The sequence below is a fragment of the Sebastes umbrosus genome, chromosome 8, assembly GCF_015220745.1.
Source record: "Sebastes umbrosus isolate fSebUmb1 chromosome 8, fSebUmb1.pri, whole genome shotgun sequence".
Lineage (NCBI taxonomy): Eukaryota > Metazoa > Chordata > Actinopteri > Perciformes > Sebastidae > Sebastes > Sebastes umbrosus.
In genome coordinates this window covers 3,267,318-3,280,296 of record NC_051276.1, presented here as the reverse complement: position 1 = coordinate 3,280,296, position 12,979 = coordinate 3,267,318, and the positions used below count along the sequence as shown (strand labels likewise).

General features: G+C 39.5%; 2 protein-coding genes and 1 non-coding gene across 3 annotated transcripts; 1 reads left to right on the top strand and 2 right to left on the bottom strand.

The window, feature by feature from the left end:
- Window positions 1–181: 181 nt before the first annotated feature.
- Window positions 182–252, bottom strand: trnag-ccc. The gene has a single exon. It is a non-coding gene; the product is annotated as a tRNA-Gly (tRNA).
- Window positions 253–1,033: 781 nt separating this feature from the next.
- Window positions 1,034–9,044, top strand: rchy1 (ring finger and CHY zinc finger domain containing 1). Its single transcript, XM_037776782.1, has 9 exons — window positions 1,034–1,201; window positions 1,749–1,868; window positions 2,032–2,147; window positions 3,410–3,488; window positions 3,626–3,670; window positions 3,784–3,842; window positions 4,235–4,264; window positions 4,796–4,916; window positions 6,765–9,044. The coding sequence occupies exons 1-9, from the start codon at window positions 1,151–1,153 to the stop codon at window positions 6,969–6,971; spliced, it is 828 nt and encodes a 275-aa protein (XP_037632710.1). The 5' UTR covers window positions 1,034–1,150; the 3' UTR covers window positions 6,972–9,044.
- Window positions 9,045–10,667: 1,623 nt separating this feature from the next.
- Window positions 10,668–12,771, bottom strand: LOC119492377 (mucin-2-like). Its single transcript, XM_037776783.1, has 3 exons — window positions 12,565–12,771; window positions 11,529–11,611; window positions 10,668–11,446 (listed from the first exon to the last, which is right to left on the bottom strand). The coding sequence occupies exons 1-3, from the start codon at window positions 12,599–12,601 to the stop codon at window positions 10,763–10,765; spliced, it is 804 nt and encodes a 267-aa protein (XP_037632711.1). The 5' UTR covers window positions 12,602–12,771; the 3' UTR covers window positions 10,668–10,762.
- Window positions 12,772–12,979: the final 208 nt, after the last annotated feature.

Sequence of the window (12,979 nt, the reverse complement as noted above, 5' to 3'; positions counted from 1 at the left end):
CGTTAGATATATTATTACAACTGGGAACATCTGGGATATACACGTAAACCAGCATGTGACACTAGATGGTACCATGGAAGGCAGTTTATTAGGACTTGAAGTAATTTGCTATAATTCATCAACTACTGGAGCGACATTGTAACATTTTAATGTTCACTGATAATTACTGAAGCAAAAGACGTGCGCCGCCCGGGAATCGAACCCGGGTCGCAAGAATGGGAATCTTGCATGATACCACTACACCAGCGGCGCAGATGCTAAATGAGTGGGGGGACTTTGTTTATCAAGCCTGTGATCGAGTCATTGTGATCACACGTGATCACGGTGATGGGCAATGGACATTGATAAACAAAGAGGAGAAAGACTAGCCGTAGAGCACGACAGAACATCAATTACTGCGGTGAATCAAATGGTGACAGAACCAGAGAACTCATCATTTGGCACTAATGTTAAATACAAAGCAAGAGATTAATTCATTGTTCTCCCAGAAAACTGCAGGACCGCTCCAACTCTGAGTTCTTTGAAATCAAAGCTTAAAACTTTCCTGTTTGCTGCTGCTGCCTTTTATTAAACCAGATAATGATCTTATACTGCACTAGAGCTTTTACTCTTGTGTGTTATACTCTATTTTAGCTTCTATCCTAGCTTTTATTTTTAGCTTGTTTTTATTTTCTAATCTTTAGTGTTTTTATAACTGTTTTAATTATGTCTTAATGTTCTTTTGCACTTTGTCGCAATGTTCTTGAATTTTTATGTAAAGCACTTTGAATTGCCCTGTTGCTGAAATGTGCTCTAAAGATAAAGCTGCCTTGCCTAAGAAGTTGACGATTCGAGTTCAAAGGTTCACCTGAACTTGAAAATCAGAAAATTGAACATTGAATTGCTTGTCACCCATGCAATGTATTTTTAATACACAACCAATAGAAGTAACGTGAATATAGTTTGCTAACGGGTTTAGTAAGTGTATCAGAATGCATGTGTTATATACATCCATGGACCACCTGTGATCCTCAGACACAGGAGGGCGGTACCATCCAATGGGGAAGTGTTGCTGCGCAGTCACACAAAAAAACAAACGAAGAAGAGAAGAGGGCAACTCGTCACCGCACAAGAAGAAGCAGAAGAAGAAGATCCCAGCTCTGGAGGAGACATGGCTTCCCCTGCCGGCTGTGAGCATTATGTGCGCAGCTGCTTATTAAAAGTGAGTTAACTTTATGAAATGTATTGTATATATATATATATATATGTCATAGATGCTAAATGGAGGCATATTGGTGTGGAATATGACTCACTGTTACGCTGCTAAAACGACTAGTGCTGCTGTACAGCTCTCTGATAGCAACCACTCACAGCTAGCCTAGCCTAGCTAGCGTTAGTTCCTACAGCTAGCCAGGTTTGTAACACAGCAACTGTGTCCTTATGACTCATTAGTGTTATATGATCGCTGCATAACACTAAGGAAATGACCAGGGCTTAGTGAGTAACGTGATGTCATTACTTAGCTTATCACTCACTACGTCAGTCATGCGTTGCTTATTTCTTACATTTATGCATAGATAAAGTAATCGAGGCTTCCTTCTTACCTTTCTATAAACGTCCAGTTTTGTTGCAGCTTGATAAAATGTCATGTTGAGACAGAGTTTGCCCAAATGTGTAATCATAAGCTGTGATATGACTATGATTGACCTCCATCGTCATCCACCTGCCCATGCCCCCGTGTAATGATGACATGTTTCTGTGCTCTGCAGGCACCTTGCTGTGATAAACTGTATGTGTGTCGGCTGTGCCACGATGCAGAGGAGAACCACCAGATGGATCGATTCAAAGTCAGAGAGGTTCAGTGTTCCGAGTGTCAGACGGTGCAGCAGGTAACTGAGACAAACAACCGCAGCTGATGGGTTTCAACTCCACTGTCAGCTGGAGCAGGACCACTCAGTGATCTTGAATGTTTCCCCTTTGGTATTTATGTTGCTTTTGTGTATGCAGTGGTTAAATCACAGTGGTGCTAAATTAAAGATGTCACTCTTTCAGGCACAGCAGACTTGCCAGCAGTGTCATGCGCAGTTTGGGGAGTATTACTGTGACATTTGCCACTTGTTCGACAAGGATAAGAAGCAGTACCACTGTCTGCCCTGTGGAATATGCAGGTGAGCAATAGTAGAGTTTATATATGTTAAAGGAACACTGTGTAACAATTAGTGGGATCTATTGGCAGAAATGGTATGTAATATTAATAAGTATGTTTTTTTTTTGTGTATAATCACCTGATAATAAGAATCGTTGTGTTTTTGTTACCTTAGAATGAGCCGTTTATATCTACATAGGGAGCGGGTCCCCTCTCCATTAGGAATGCACCGATCCAACTTTTTCAGTCCCGATAGCGATAGCGATACCTGGGCTTTGTGTATCGGCCGATACCAAGCACCGATCCTTGTTTAATTAATCAGCTGTAGGCCTCACTGTGTGGAAGCGACTGGGATCATTCTTTTATGTGTAAGGCAACATCAGGCTCGACTTTAACTTTGCTTTCCTAACTTTGTAAAACAAAATGTAACAAATAAATACATAGATATAAATTTACTGAATTGTTCTTTATTATCAAAATAATAAACCGTACACCAACAACTTGGCAAAAAAATCTTCAAAATTGACAGGAATTACAATTGAAGTGTAAACCTTTTTAATGCAGCAACAAAATGGTCATAACTTAAAGAGGAATTAATATTCCAGTATATAATATACATAGTGTATAAACATAGAATTGAATTGAATAGATCGGCTGCATTTTTGCATCCCTACTCTCCATGAAGTCCGCCATGTTGCACCGCCATGTTTCAACAGTAGCCCAGAACGGACAAACCAAACTCTGTTAACTTTTCCTGCTTAGGCCGGAGTTGATAACGGCACTCGCTCCCATCGCCGCCGCTTTCTCTCTCTTGCTTCACCACTCACTTCCCACGTACATACACACACTTTACGCACTTTGGCACACAGGAGAGGCTTCAGTTGGTTGCAATCTACACACTGGACCTTTAAATACTTGTCACCCAGCTTTTTTTTACAAATCTTTTTTGTAATTGTAGCCTTCGTAGAAGACACTAACAATAATATGGATATTTGGGGAATAAAAGTACAAATGTCTCAAGTTGAATACCTTCTTAAAGATGCCCCCAATTTTGTAATTTTCTTGCTACAGTAATTCAAGTTAACTATCTACAATGTTGTATCATTCTGGTATTAGAATTCAGTGTTTCCAAATCGTCTAACACAACAATCAATAATTCAGTGGGTTTTTAAATCTGCCATATGCTGATATTTTATGTTGACAGTTGTTATGTCATGTTACACGTTATTCATACATGAGGTGATTGTCATCTGTGTCAGTGACGCTGTGTTTTGACCCCTACAGGATTGGGCCCAGGGAGAAGTATTTCCATTGTGAGAAGTGCAATCTGTGTTTAGCCCAGGATCTGCGGGGAAACCACAAGGTGATTATTAGCCTGAAACACACACACACACACACACACACACACACACACACACACACACACACACACACATCATGTGTATTCTGTTTTATGAGTGTCCTCACTGATGTCATTTACACTTCTCTTTTATGTTTCAGTGTGTTGAAAATGTTTCAAGGCAGAACTGCCCAGTGTGTATGGAGGTAATAAAACATATAAGACATTAGAGGACAGTATGGCAACAGCTGCTGGCTGTTTATGTAATTCATTACTTTCTCTACAACCTGATCTGATTTTCTTTTGTATGTATGTACAGGATATTCACACGTCCAGAATCGGAGCTCACGTTCTTCCATGCGGCCATCTTTTACACAAGTATGACTCTTATAATTCTCTAAATACTATTAGCTCAGCGTTGAGGGAATGAATTGTGCATATTTAGCTGTTTGTACATATCCCAGTTTTTATTACACTGTGAATGTGTGTCATTGGCTTGACAGATTTCTTTACAGATTGATTACTCTATATATTATGTTTTAAAAATAATCATAGTATCTGTAAAACACAAATACAAATATGATATAATTACAAAGATGAAGAGAATTGAAAAGATATTAAAATATTGTTGAAGACTAATAAATCAAAATTTTATATTTTGTAGCCCAATGTTATCTTCAAATATATATTCTATTCATTTACTAATCATATTTCAAGATGTGCTGTGACATAAAGGTAACAGTTAATGTATTTGTTCGCATTCTCTGCAGGACCTGCTTTGATGACATGGTCAGAACGGGGTATGTCTAATGAGTCCTTTTTTCCTGGTAATTTAGTGAAATACAGTCTCATTCCAGGTTCAATTATTTGTTTGTTTGACATAAACCTTTCAGGCGTTGCTGGAACAATTGAGTCCTGCATCAGTCAGTGCGTTTTCATGCAGAAAGGGGAAAGTAACAGCTGAGCAATGAATGAACAGAGAGATCATAACACGTCCTCTTATTTAAAATGATTCCATCCAGAGTCTGACTGAAACTGACCACTAACACAAAGTCGGTTTCCACCGCTGAATATTTGACTATTTGTTAAATTCAGACACTCACTGGCACTGTGAGGAAAAGCTCCAACACAGACACACACACCAAAAACTGTCACTACAGTTAAAATAAGTCAGCCGTGGGTGCAAAATAAGGTGTGGTGGGTGATAAATCTGATCACTGACCTGCTGCATGGATTCGTGGATTAACAGTTCCCAGGTTACTATAGTGCATATAAACATAAGGCAGAGAGAGGGCCTTCCACTAAATGTGACTTTTCTTCCTTTGCTGTAGAGCGTATCGCTGCCCGCTGTGTATGCACTCTGCCTGGAACATGGAGGAGCACTGGGATCGGATAGACAAAGAGATTTCCCTGTCACCGATGCCCACCGAGTACCAGGGTGCTACTGTCAAAGTAAGACCTCAATAATACAATAATATGCACATGTGATCTTTTAGTTTAGTCCAAACCTCTGAGGCCCGTCTTTCAGAGGCTGTAGCAGGTTCAGTGTTAGAAGGTAGAGTGAAGGTACGGGTATCATATGAAGCTAGAAAACCTTAAAAATCCATTGTTTCTTGTGCTAGGTTGTAGGGAAGGAGGCTAAATAACGCCGCAAAGTCAGGCTAAATTTTGGCGAGGAAAAATTGGCATGAGCATTTTCAAAGGGGTCCCTTGACCTCTGACCTCGAGATATGTGAATGTAAATGGGTTCTATGGGTACCCACGAGTCTCCCCTTTACAGACATGCCCACTTTGTTGCCTGTTGGGCTGCAGTTTGCCATGTTATGATTTGAGCATATTGTTTTATGCTAAATGCAGTACCTGTGAGGGTTTCTGGACAATATCTGTCATTGTTTTGTGTTGTTAATTGATTTCCAATAAGAAATATATAAATATATTTGCATAGAGCAGCATATTTGTCCACTCCCATGTTGATAAGAGTATTAAATACTTGACAAATCTCCCTTTTAAGGTACATTTTGAACAGAGGAAAAATGTGTGATTCATTTGCGATTAATCACGATTCATTTTTTAATTGACTGACAGCCCTTATGCAGATATTATTGAAAGTTACAAAACTCATCTGCAATGGTTGCTTGATGACACTCACATGCAGTTTGGGGCCAAAACCATGCAGTTTTTTGAATGCAGTATAAATGTGTTATTTTCGCCTATTGTAAAATGGTGTGTTTGAATATTTCTGCATACTGGGATCCCTAAACAGTCTTGAATTATATAAATTGGGTGTCACTGTAAAGCTGAGACTCTTGTGGATCCAATGAGCCCAACTGCATTCATGTGTGATGATGTTAGTCCCCATAGTAGCCATTTCATTGTATTGACTTGTATTGACCTCACTGTATAAAATGACCTGTGGTGACCTCTAAGATAATCAGAGCCTCATGAAACTTTACAGCCATAAACTAGAGACCTAGAGCATTCAGAGGATGGATGGCTCTCCTAGGTAGATTGACAATAAGGGGGTTTCTGAGCAGTTTACACAACAGAAGTGCTCGCCATCCAATCGCCGAAAAATGCAATTCTTGCAGAAATCTCAAAATGTCCAAAGTTTCTGACACCAAATCACAGCATTGCTTTTTATATGATGTTCCTCAAGGTCTTGGTGTCTTAATGCGGTATTTTGGAGTGATTTTTGCTCATTTTTATCAATTCTCAAGTGGTAAAAATTGGTTAAATTTAGCACCAAATCTGTAAAACAAATGGTATCAACCCAAAAATTGCAAATTGTAACAACTTATGAGACATGAGTGAGCCTGAGAATGACCGTCGTATACTTCTATCATAATGTTTTAAACCCTTATACACTACATATAATTTATTTTAATGAATGAATGAATGATTTCTTATTTCTGATTTATGTCTAGAACAACTTGACACACAGTGCTGAGCTGCATCTCAAATTAATCTTCAGGTTCCCAGCTTTCAGATGATGTACACCACTTTTATGATAGATGTCACCTACTGCTGACCTGCTATCTCCCCCTAAGGACAGGACTCCCTGTACCCCCCCTAAAAAAGACAAAAACGGGTCTATTGAGGGGGTCAGAGGATTAAAAGAAGGGTTGAATTACTGATGGATCAGAATCTTTTTAGACATGACATGCCTACATTTTTGCATTTCATTCAATCTAATTTGTACAATTCAACAAAGATGGTTCTCGGTGATCGTTGCAAGTAACCATCCGATCCAAACGGTTGTCTTTATATGTAATCCATTACTTTTGTTTTTGCTTACTATAGATTATATGTAACGACTGCCAAGCCCACTGCACTGTGCCTTTCCATGTGCTGGGGATGAAGTGCAGCGCCTGTGGTTCCTACAACACAGCTCAGGACGGAGGACTCATCCAGCAGCCTCAACAGCAGCAGCAGCAGCCAGAGCAGGACGCAGAGACAGACACAGAGCCAGAGCAGCAGGATCAACCTCAGTCACCCACGCCACATTAGAAATGACCTTTGTATTTTAGACATTTGGCTGGTGCACTTAACTCGTACTAACTTACATTGAGTAGACTGAGCCAATATTCCTAGATTGTACAAAAAAAACCCATCTATTTTCTGTACCTATCCTCTTCAGTGTTGGAACCCATCCCAGCATGCACTGTGTGAGATGAAGGGTATCAGGCTATCAAGGGACTAAAGCAACATGCAATTTAGAGTCCTAGTCCACCTGACTACTCAGAAAGGTGTTGCTGGGTGGTGGGGGGGTGACAGTATAACCACTGAGCCACTGTGTGGCGTCGTGATAAAACAATGAGCTGGTTACCTGCTACTGGTGGTGAAGGTTGTACAGTATCGGATCGATTGTGATTGTTTTCTGTTAAGTTCGGGGACTGTGCCGCACTACAGCCTATTTAAATACTCTCAGTAAGAAGTGTTAACCAAGGCGCGTTACACTTGACACTCCACCAGTTTTGTAAGTTTGTCAGACACAAACAGAAATTAAAACTAACCTCAGGCAGAAGTCATCGTGATTAACAAAGTAGTTAGTCTGCACGTTAACTTAACTGACAGCATGGTACAAGGCAACGTGCAAATGAGGTGAATAGGATTAAAATACAATTCAGGATTTTGTAAAAGTGGAAATCCACACACAGGGAATTTAAAATGGATTATACAAATATCTCAAAAAGATTCACAAGGCATTTGTGCAGAAAATTCCCAAAAGGTTCATGGGCTAAATACCCTTGCATTTGCTGCTTTTTCTTGCATAGATGCCCTGTCAGTCAAAGATTAAAGGACCAATATGTAATATATTTACTGTAATAAATCATAAAATGATCACGATGTGTCATCAGAGATTAAGGAAACATGCTGAATTGAAATACTGGCTTCTCCGAAAACAATGCCACAGCCAGGATGTTCTCCTTTGAAATTTCCATTCTGGTCCGGAACGTCTGTTTTTTGCTTTGGATCTGTGTGATCTCGTCCACTGCCCATTTCAACACCCCGTTACCACATATGAAACAAATTGGCACACAAACACAGCCTTCAGCAGCCATGGAAACAAGTAAACCAACTGGATCAACAGAGATAACGTTAACGTTAGATTCTACCCGACCGGCCGAAAGCCTCGGCACATCTCTCTGTGGTCCGTGTGCAGCTGGTCATCGTGGCAGCGAGTATTTGAGACACACAGCCGGTAAAGTGATTACGTCTACTGCTGCTGGCCAGAGGCTAACATGCTCGTGTCCAAAAGGTCTTAAATTGCGAAAACGCGCACTGTTATCAGTCACACGGGAGGAGCAGACGGGCCATAGCTCCAATGTTTTGAATTTGGACTGTTGTTACCCATTTTAAACTGTCAGTACTACCTATTGGTCCTTTAAACAGATAGCATCTTTCTAGATTTGACTTGAGTCTGTATTTTAATTGCTGAGTGTTGATCCCACTCTTGATAATGTTTTATTAATAATAAATGCTACAATTGAAATTTGTCTATCTAATTCTTGTTAAAGTCCCTAGCTGTAATCCAAATATAAACAAAAGCATATTCAAAACACAGGTTTGGAAGCTGCTGTCACTCCCAAAATGACTAATGTTGTTTATGGTTATGGATTGTAAAAACTGAAGTATAACAGTTATGATAAGCTGAGAAACATTTAGAAAAAATAATTTCTCATTGATAAGTCAAACAATTGCATTATGTATAAATGTGTAAATGTACCAGTAATTTAGATAGTCCAAAAACGTGCTGATTGGGCCCTTTAGCCTGCTCGTTTTCTAAAGTCAGCCAAGGAGATGACAGTATGGTCTGTGGCATTGGAAATATATTCCAAGTCTTACCTATTTGTTATAATATAATATGCATAATTACAACTGCAACACATGCTGCAGTACCTATTGACTGTTTCCTTCTCATACAGTACTGTAATTCCTGGTATGGCTGCTGTGACATAAGGCCCTTGATTCTGGTAACATTTGCTTTTTTGTGTTTTTGTTACTTGCAGGTGTAAAGTTTGGTTACCTTTACAATGACAGTAAAACCAAGTCCCAATAAACATCATCATTTTACTAAAATACTGTTGTGCTGTCTCCTGAACCAATCATTGAATTAGAGATAAGAACATTTAATAACATTACATTTTCATTTTTTGCTGCTCATACAAATACATTTGAGGTGTTACTTTTCCACTGTTTGTATAGCAGTCATGTACACTCAGGGCCAGCTTAAAGCAGCAGTAGGCAGTATATATTTGGCATCATTGGGCAAAAATTCCATAACAACCTTTCAGCATATTGTAATTCAAATGTTCTGAGAGATAACTAGACTTCTGCTCCTCCTCATGGCTCTGTTTTCAGACTTTAGAAAATCTAGCCTGTGATGGGCGACTTTGACCAATCACAGATCATTTCATTGAGAGAGCGTTCCTATTGGCTGTGCTCTGGTCATGTGACCGGAAGTTGGCGTTCCTTCACCAGATTTCACAATGGCGGCAGCATCACAAACTTTCTCATTTTACAGCTAAACAGTACACTACAAGATGATTCTGAAAACATTTGAGGAGAGAAATAGACATTACAGTAACATAATATTGATTTATATTTGATCAGCGCTGCCTAGTTTGACCGTTTGGTCGGAGCTCGCGAGTGATTGACAGCCGGCTCTCATAGAAAGCAGATGGACAGCAGATCTCAGGTCAGCTCTTACTGCTTGTTTTCCTCTGGTCTATGAAATCTTGCAGATGCCGTTAAGAGCACCGGAGGACACAGAGGCACATGATTTTTTTCAGGTTACTTGTTTGATGTACTACTGTCACGATATAGCGACCGTTTTATAAAAATAACTTAAAAAAATAAATAATAATAATTAGAATTTGAAAAATATGCCAGTGACAACCGTTAACAAATGAACAAATAAAGAAAGAAATACACTTTTCACCCCCGTAACTCTCTTAATGTAATGAATTGTAACTTTTTCATCTGCCCGGCCGCACTTATTGTAGTGAAACTGACTAAACACTTTTATTTAAAGATTTGGGGATCTCCAAATTCGAATTTCGCTTAGGGCACCAAAAGAACTAGAGCCAGCCCTGTGTACACTAGTACCATTAAAACAAAGATTACCATGATGAAGGAAATGCTAAATGAAAGTAAAGCCAAGTGTAGTCTGGATATTTAGACCTGATATCACAATGATAAAGCATCAAGACACCACTAACTACTGTATACAGTATGTACAGCAATAACATGGACCGAACCAGTAACCTTAAAGGTCCCATATTGTAAAAAGTGAGATTTTCATGTCTTTTATATTATAAAGCAGGTTTAAGTGATATATAAATACTGTTAAACTATCAAAATGCTCAATATATGGAGAAATACACACAGCCTGTATTCAGAAATTGCGCATTTGAAACAAGCCGTTAGGATTTCCGTCCATTCGTGATGTCACAAATATACAATATATAGATCATTACACAGTTTTAAACATAAACATTCTAAATGTGTCCCAGTTTATTTCCTGTTGCAGTGTATGTAAATAACATCAGCTGACAGGAAGTAAACATGGACCCAAACTGTTGCTTAGCAACGCAATTCTGTTGAAATGCACTAAAGCGGAGCGTTTCAGACAGAGGGTAAATACAGGTAAATTCAGGCAGACAGTATGAGGAAAATAAAGGTTTTTTTGAACATTACAGCATGCAAACATATTTTAGCAGAAACACAAAATACAAGTATGAAACTGAAAATGAGCATGATATGGGACCTTTAAGTGGAAACACTTTCTTGTCAGATCACATGCTATCTCCTCTGGGTGGATCCGGCTCAGGGGTCGTGAACTGGAAAGTGAAACAAACAGGAACACCGGTCATGGTGGTTCCGATGGGGACGGGCAGGGCTGGGGCTGTGGAGAATGGTGGAGGTGTTGGCTTGATGACGTGTGGAGGAAAGGGTGGAGTTGTACCCTGGGGGAATCTTTGGTATGTAGTGGTGGTGGTGGTGGTGACTTGTGGTTGATTTATGCCAGCACCACCTATGATTGTACCAGTGTCTGTAAGCGCTGGGTGGAGTGAGACCTCTGCATCTGGTAGGACGTGCACCGTGTCAGTGTTGATTGAGTCCTGAGCCGGATCAGAATCAGGCATGTCCTGAGAAATGTCCATGCCCAGAGCAGTCTGTGAAGGATCATCCGGCATGAGCTGTAAAGCGTCTGTGTCAGTGGAGGTTTGTGGGTCCTCCGTGTCCGGCAGTGCTGAAGTATCGAGGGTGGCTGGAGAAGGCCCTGCGTCTATAGAGGGAAGTAGGGCTGCAGCGCCCGTGGGGTCAGTCTCCTCCATAGCATTAGGCAGGTCTGTCTCTGGGAACGCCGGCTGCAGAGGTTCCTGTGAAAGCCCCACACGAGAGGCCGTCTCCTCTGAAGAATTTGACTCACTGGACTCTGATGACTTGGATGAATCCATGCCGTCACTCAGATAGACCTGTTTTTTTATAACAAGGAATTGTTCTTAATCTCTTTACATTGCTTTATTGTAGTAGTAGGATTATAGTAGTACTACTCACTGGTTTAGACAACGCCACAGTCACCATGAGGACAGCACACAGTGTAGTCCTCAGAACTGCCATTGCTGTCTTTCCTGTATTTGCTGAAACAAATAAGCACTATATTGGTAAATTGGTAAATACGTTGTGCATTTACTCCACTACATGTCAGAGGGAAATATTGTACTTTTAGCTCCACGGCTACAGCTACTTGTTATTTTGCAGATTATTCTTCATACAAAACATTTCAGTGAAAATCTCCCTCTTGTGAAGTCTCGATTAGTCTGGAACTGAGCCTAAAATTGAGTTTAAATTTTCCTGTAGAAAGGTGAAAAGAAAATCTGCCAGTGTGGTAAGAATATTTCATCACCTTTTCAATGCAAATCAATTTGTTTTTTCAGAATTCTATTGTTGCAACCTGTTTTTCGTTTGTGTTTCAAGATACAGACACACATTTGTATAACATTTTTTTTTTAAACAAGTTGATTGACATTAAAAACTAGTTAAAATATTCTACCTACACTGCAAGAGAAAGTTTTTAGGACTCGATTATAGACAGAGATGTCTGTCTAAGATTGTGGGTTTTCCATATTGAACTGCCTTTATAAAGTAATTAAAACCAGCTCCACCTCGAGCAGCTACAACAAACATGCTGCTCACACATGAACGCATCCGTTATAGTTATCTCTATAGATAGATATACATGTATACTGTATAAAACCCTATTCTGCATGCATAATGAATACTTTTACTTTTGATACTTTAAGTACACTTTGTGATAATACCTTTTTTATCTTCGCTCAAATAACGTTTTGAATGCAGGACCTTTACATGTAGGAGAATTTACTAAGTAGGGAATTCCACAAATCAGTTCAATGTAAATGTTTCAATCAAAATAAATAAAATAAAAATAAAAATCTATTAAAGAAATGGAAGTCATTTCTTACAATATACTGTAATTTTGGCACTAGTTACAAAAAGTTATCAACAAAAGTGAAATATTACTCTTTAAGCTGTATTACCTCAGATAATATAGCGTTCCTGTCTGAAGACCTACCTTGATTGTTGAGTATCCTCTTATCACTGAATACCATAGGAACACAGCAGACTAACTCTGAAATGTCCCAACTCTGACAAACGCAAAACACTGAGTGCTCATTCTTCTTAGTCTTGCATTTTATACGGCTGCTGATATGTGTGGGTACAGTAAACCGCTAATTCATCATCTGGTTCATGCCCTTAGCATTATTCACTTCAAGCCTGCCTCATAACAATTCAAACTAAATCATTAAACAGCCCAGACACAGCTAAATTAGAGGGTGCTAGGAATTCTTAAGAGAAATAAATAGGCCAGAAGTGCCTATTCATAAGCAAAGTAAACATGTGCTTTGTGGGTTTGGTGTGAACAATGGGGAGAATCCGGTTTAGACTTTAAATACATGTCATCAGAATCCAGTCTGGCAAAGTATCCA

What these genes read in the sequence shown, in the direction of transcription:
- rchy1 (XM_037776782.1), top strand. Translation starts at nt 1,151, where the DNA reads ATGGCTTCCCCTGCCGGCTGTGAGCATTATGTGCGCAGCTGCTTATTA. An exon ending in TGCGCAGCTGCTTATTAAAA is followed by an intron (nt 1,202 to 1,748) that starts GTGAGTTAACTT and finishes TGTGCTCTGCAG; the next exon opens with GCACCTTGCTGTGATAAACT. An exon ending in CTGCCCTGTGGAATATGCAG is followed by an intron (nt 2,148 to 3,409) that starts GTGAGCAATAGT and finishes TGACCCCTACAG; the next exon opens with GATTGGGCCCAGGGAGAAGT.
- LOC119492377 (XM_037776783.1), bottom strand. Translation starts at nt 12,601, where the DNA reads ATGGTATTCAGTGATAAGAGGATACTCAACAATCAAG. An exon ending in GAGGATACTCAACAATCAAG is followed by an intron (nt 11,612 to 12,564) that starts GTAGGTCTTCAG and finishes TATTTGTTTCAG; the next exon opens with CAAATACAGGAAAGACAGCA. An exon ending in CTGTGGCGTTGTCTAAACCA is followed by an intron (nt 11,447 to 11,528) that starts GTGAGTAGTACT and finishes ATAAAAAAACAG; the next exon opens with GTCTATCTGAGTGACGGCAT.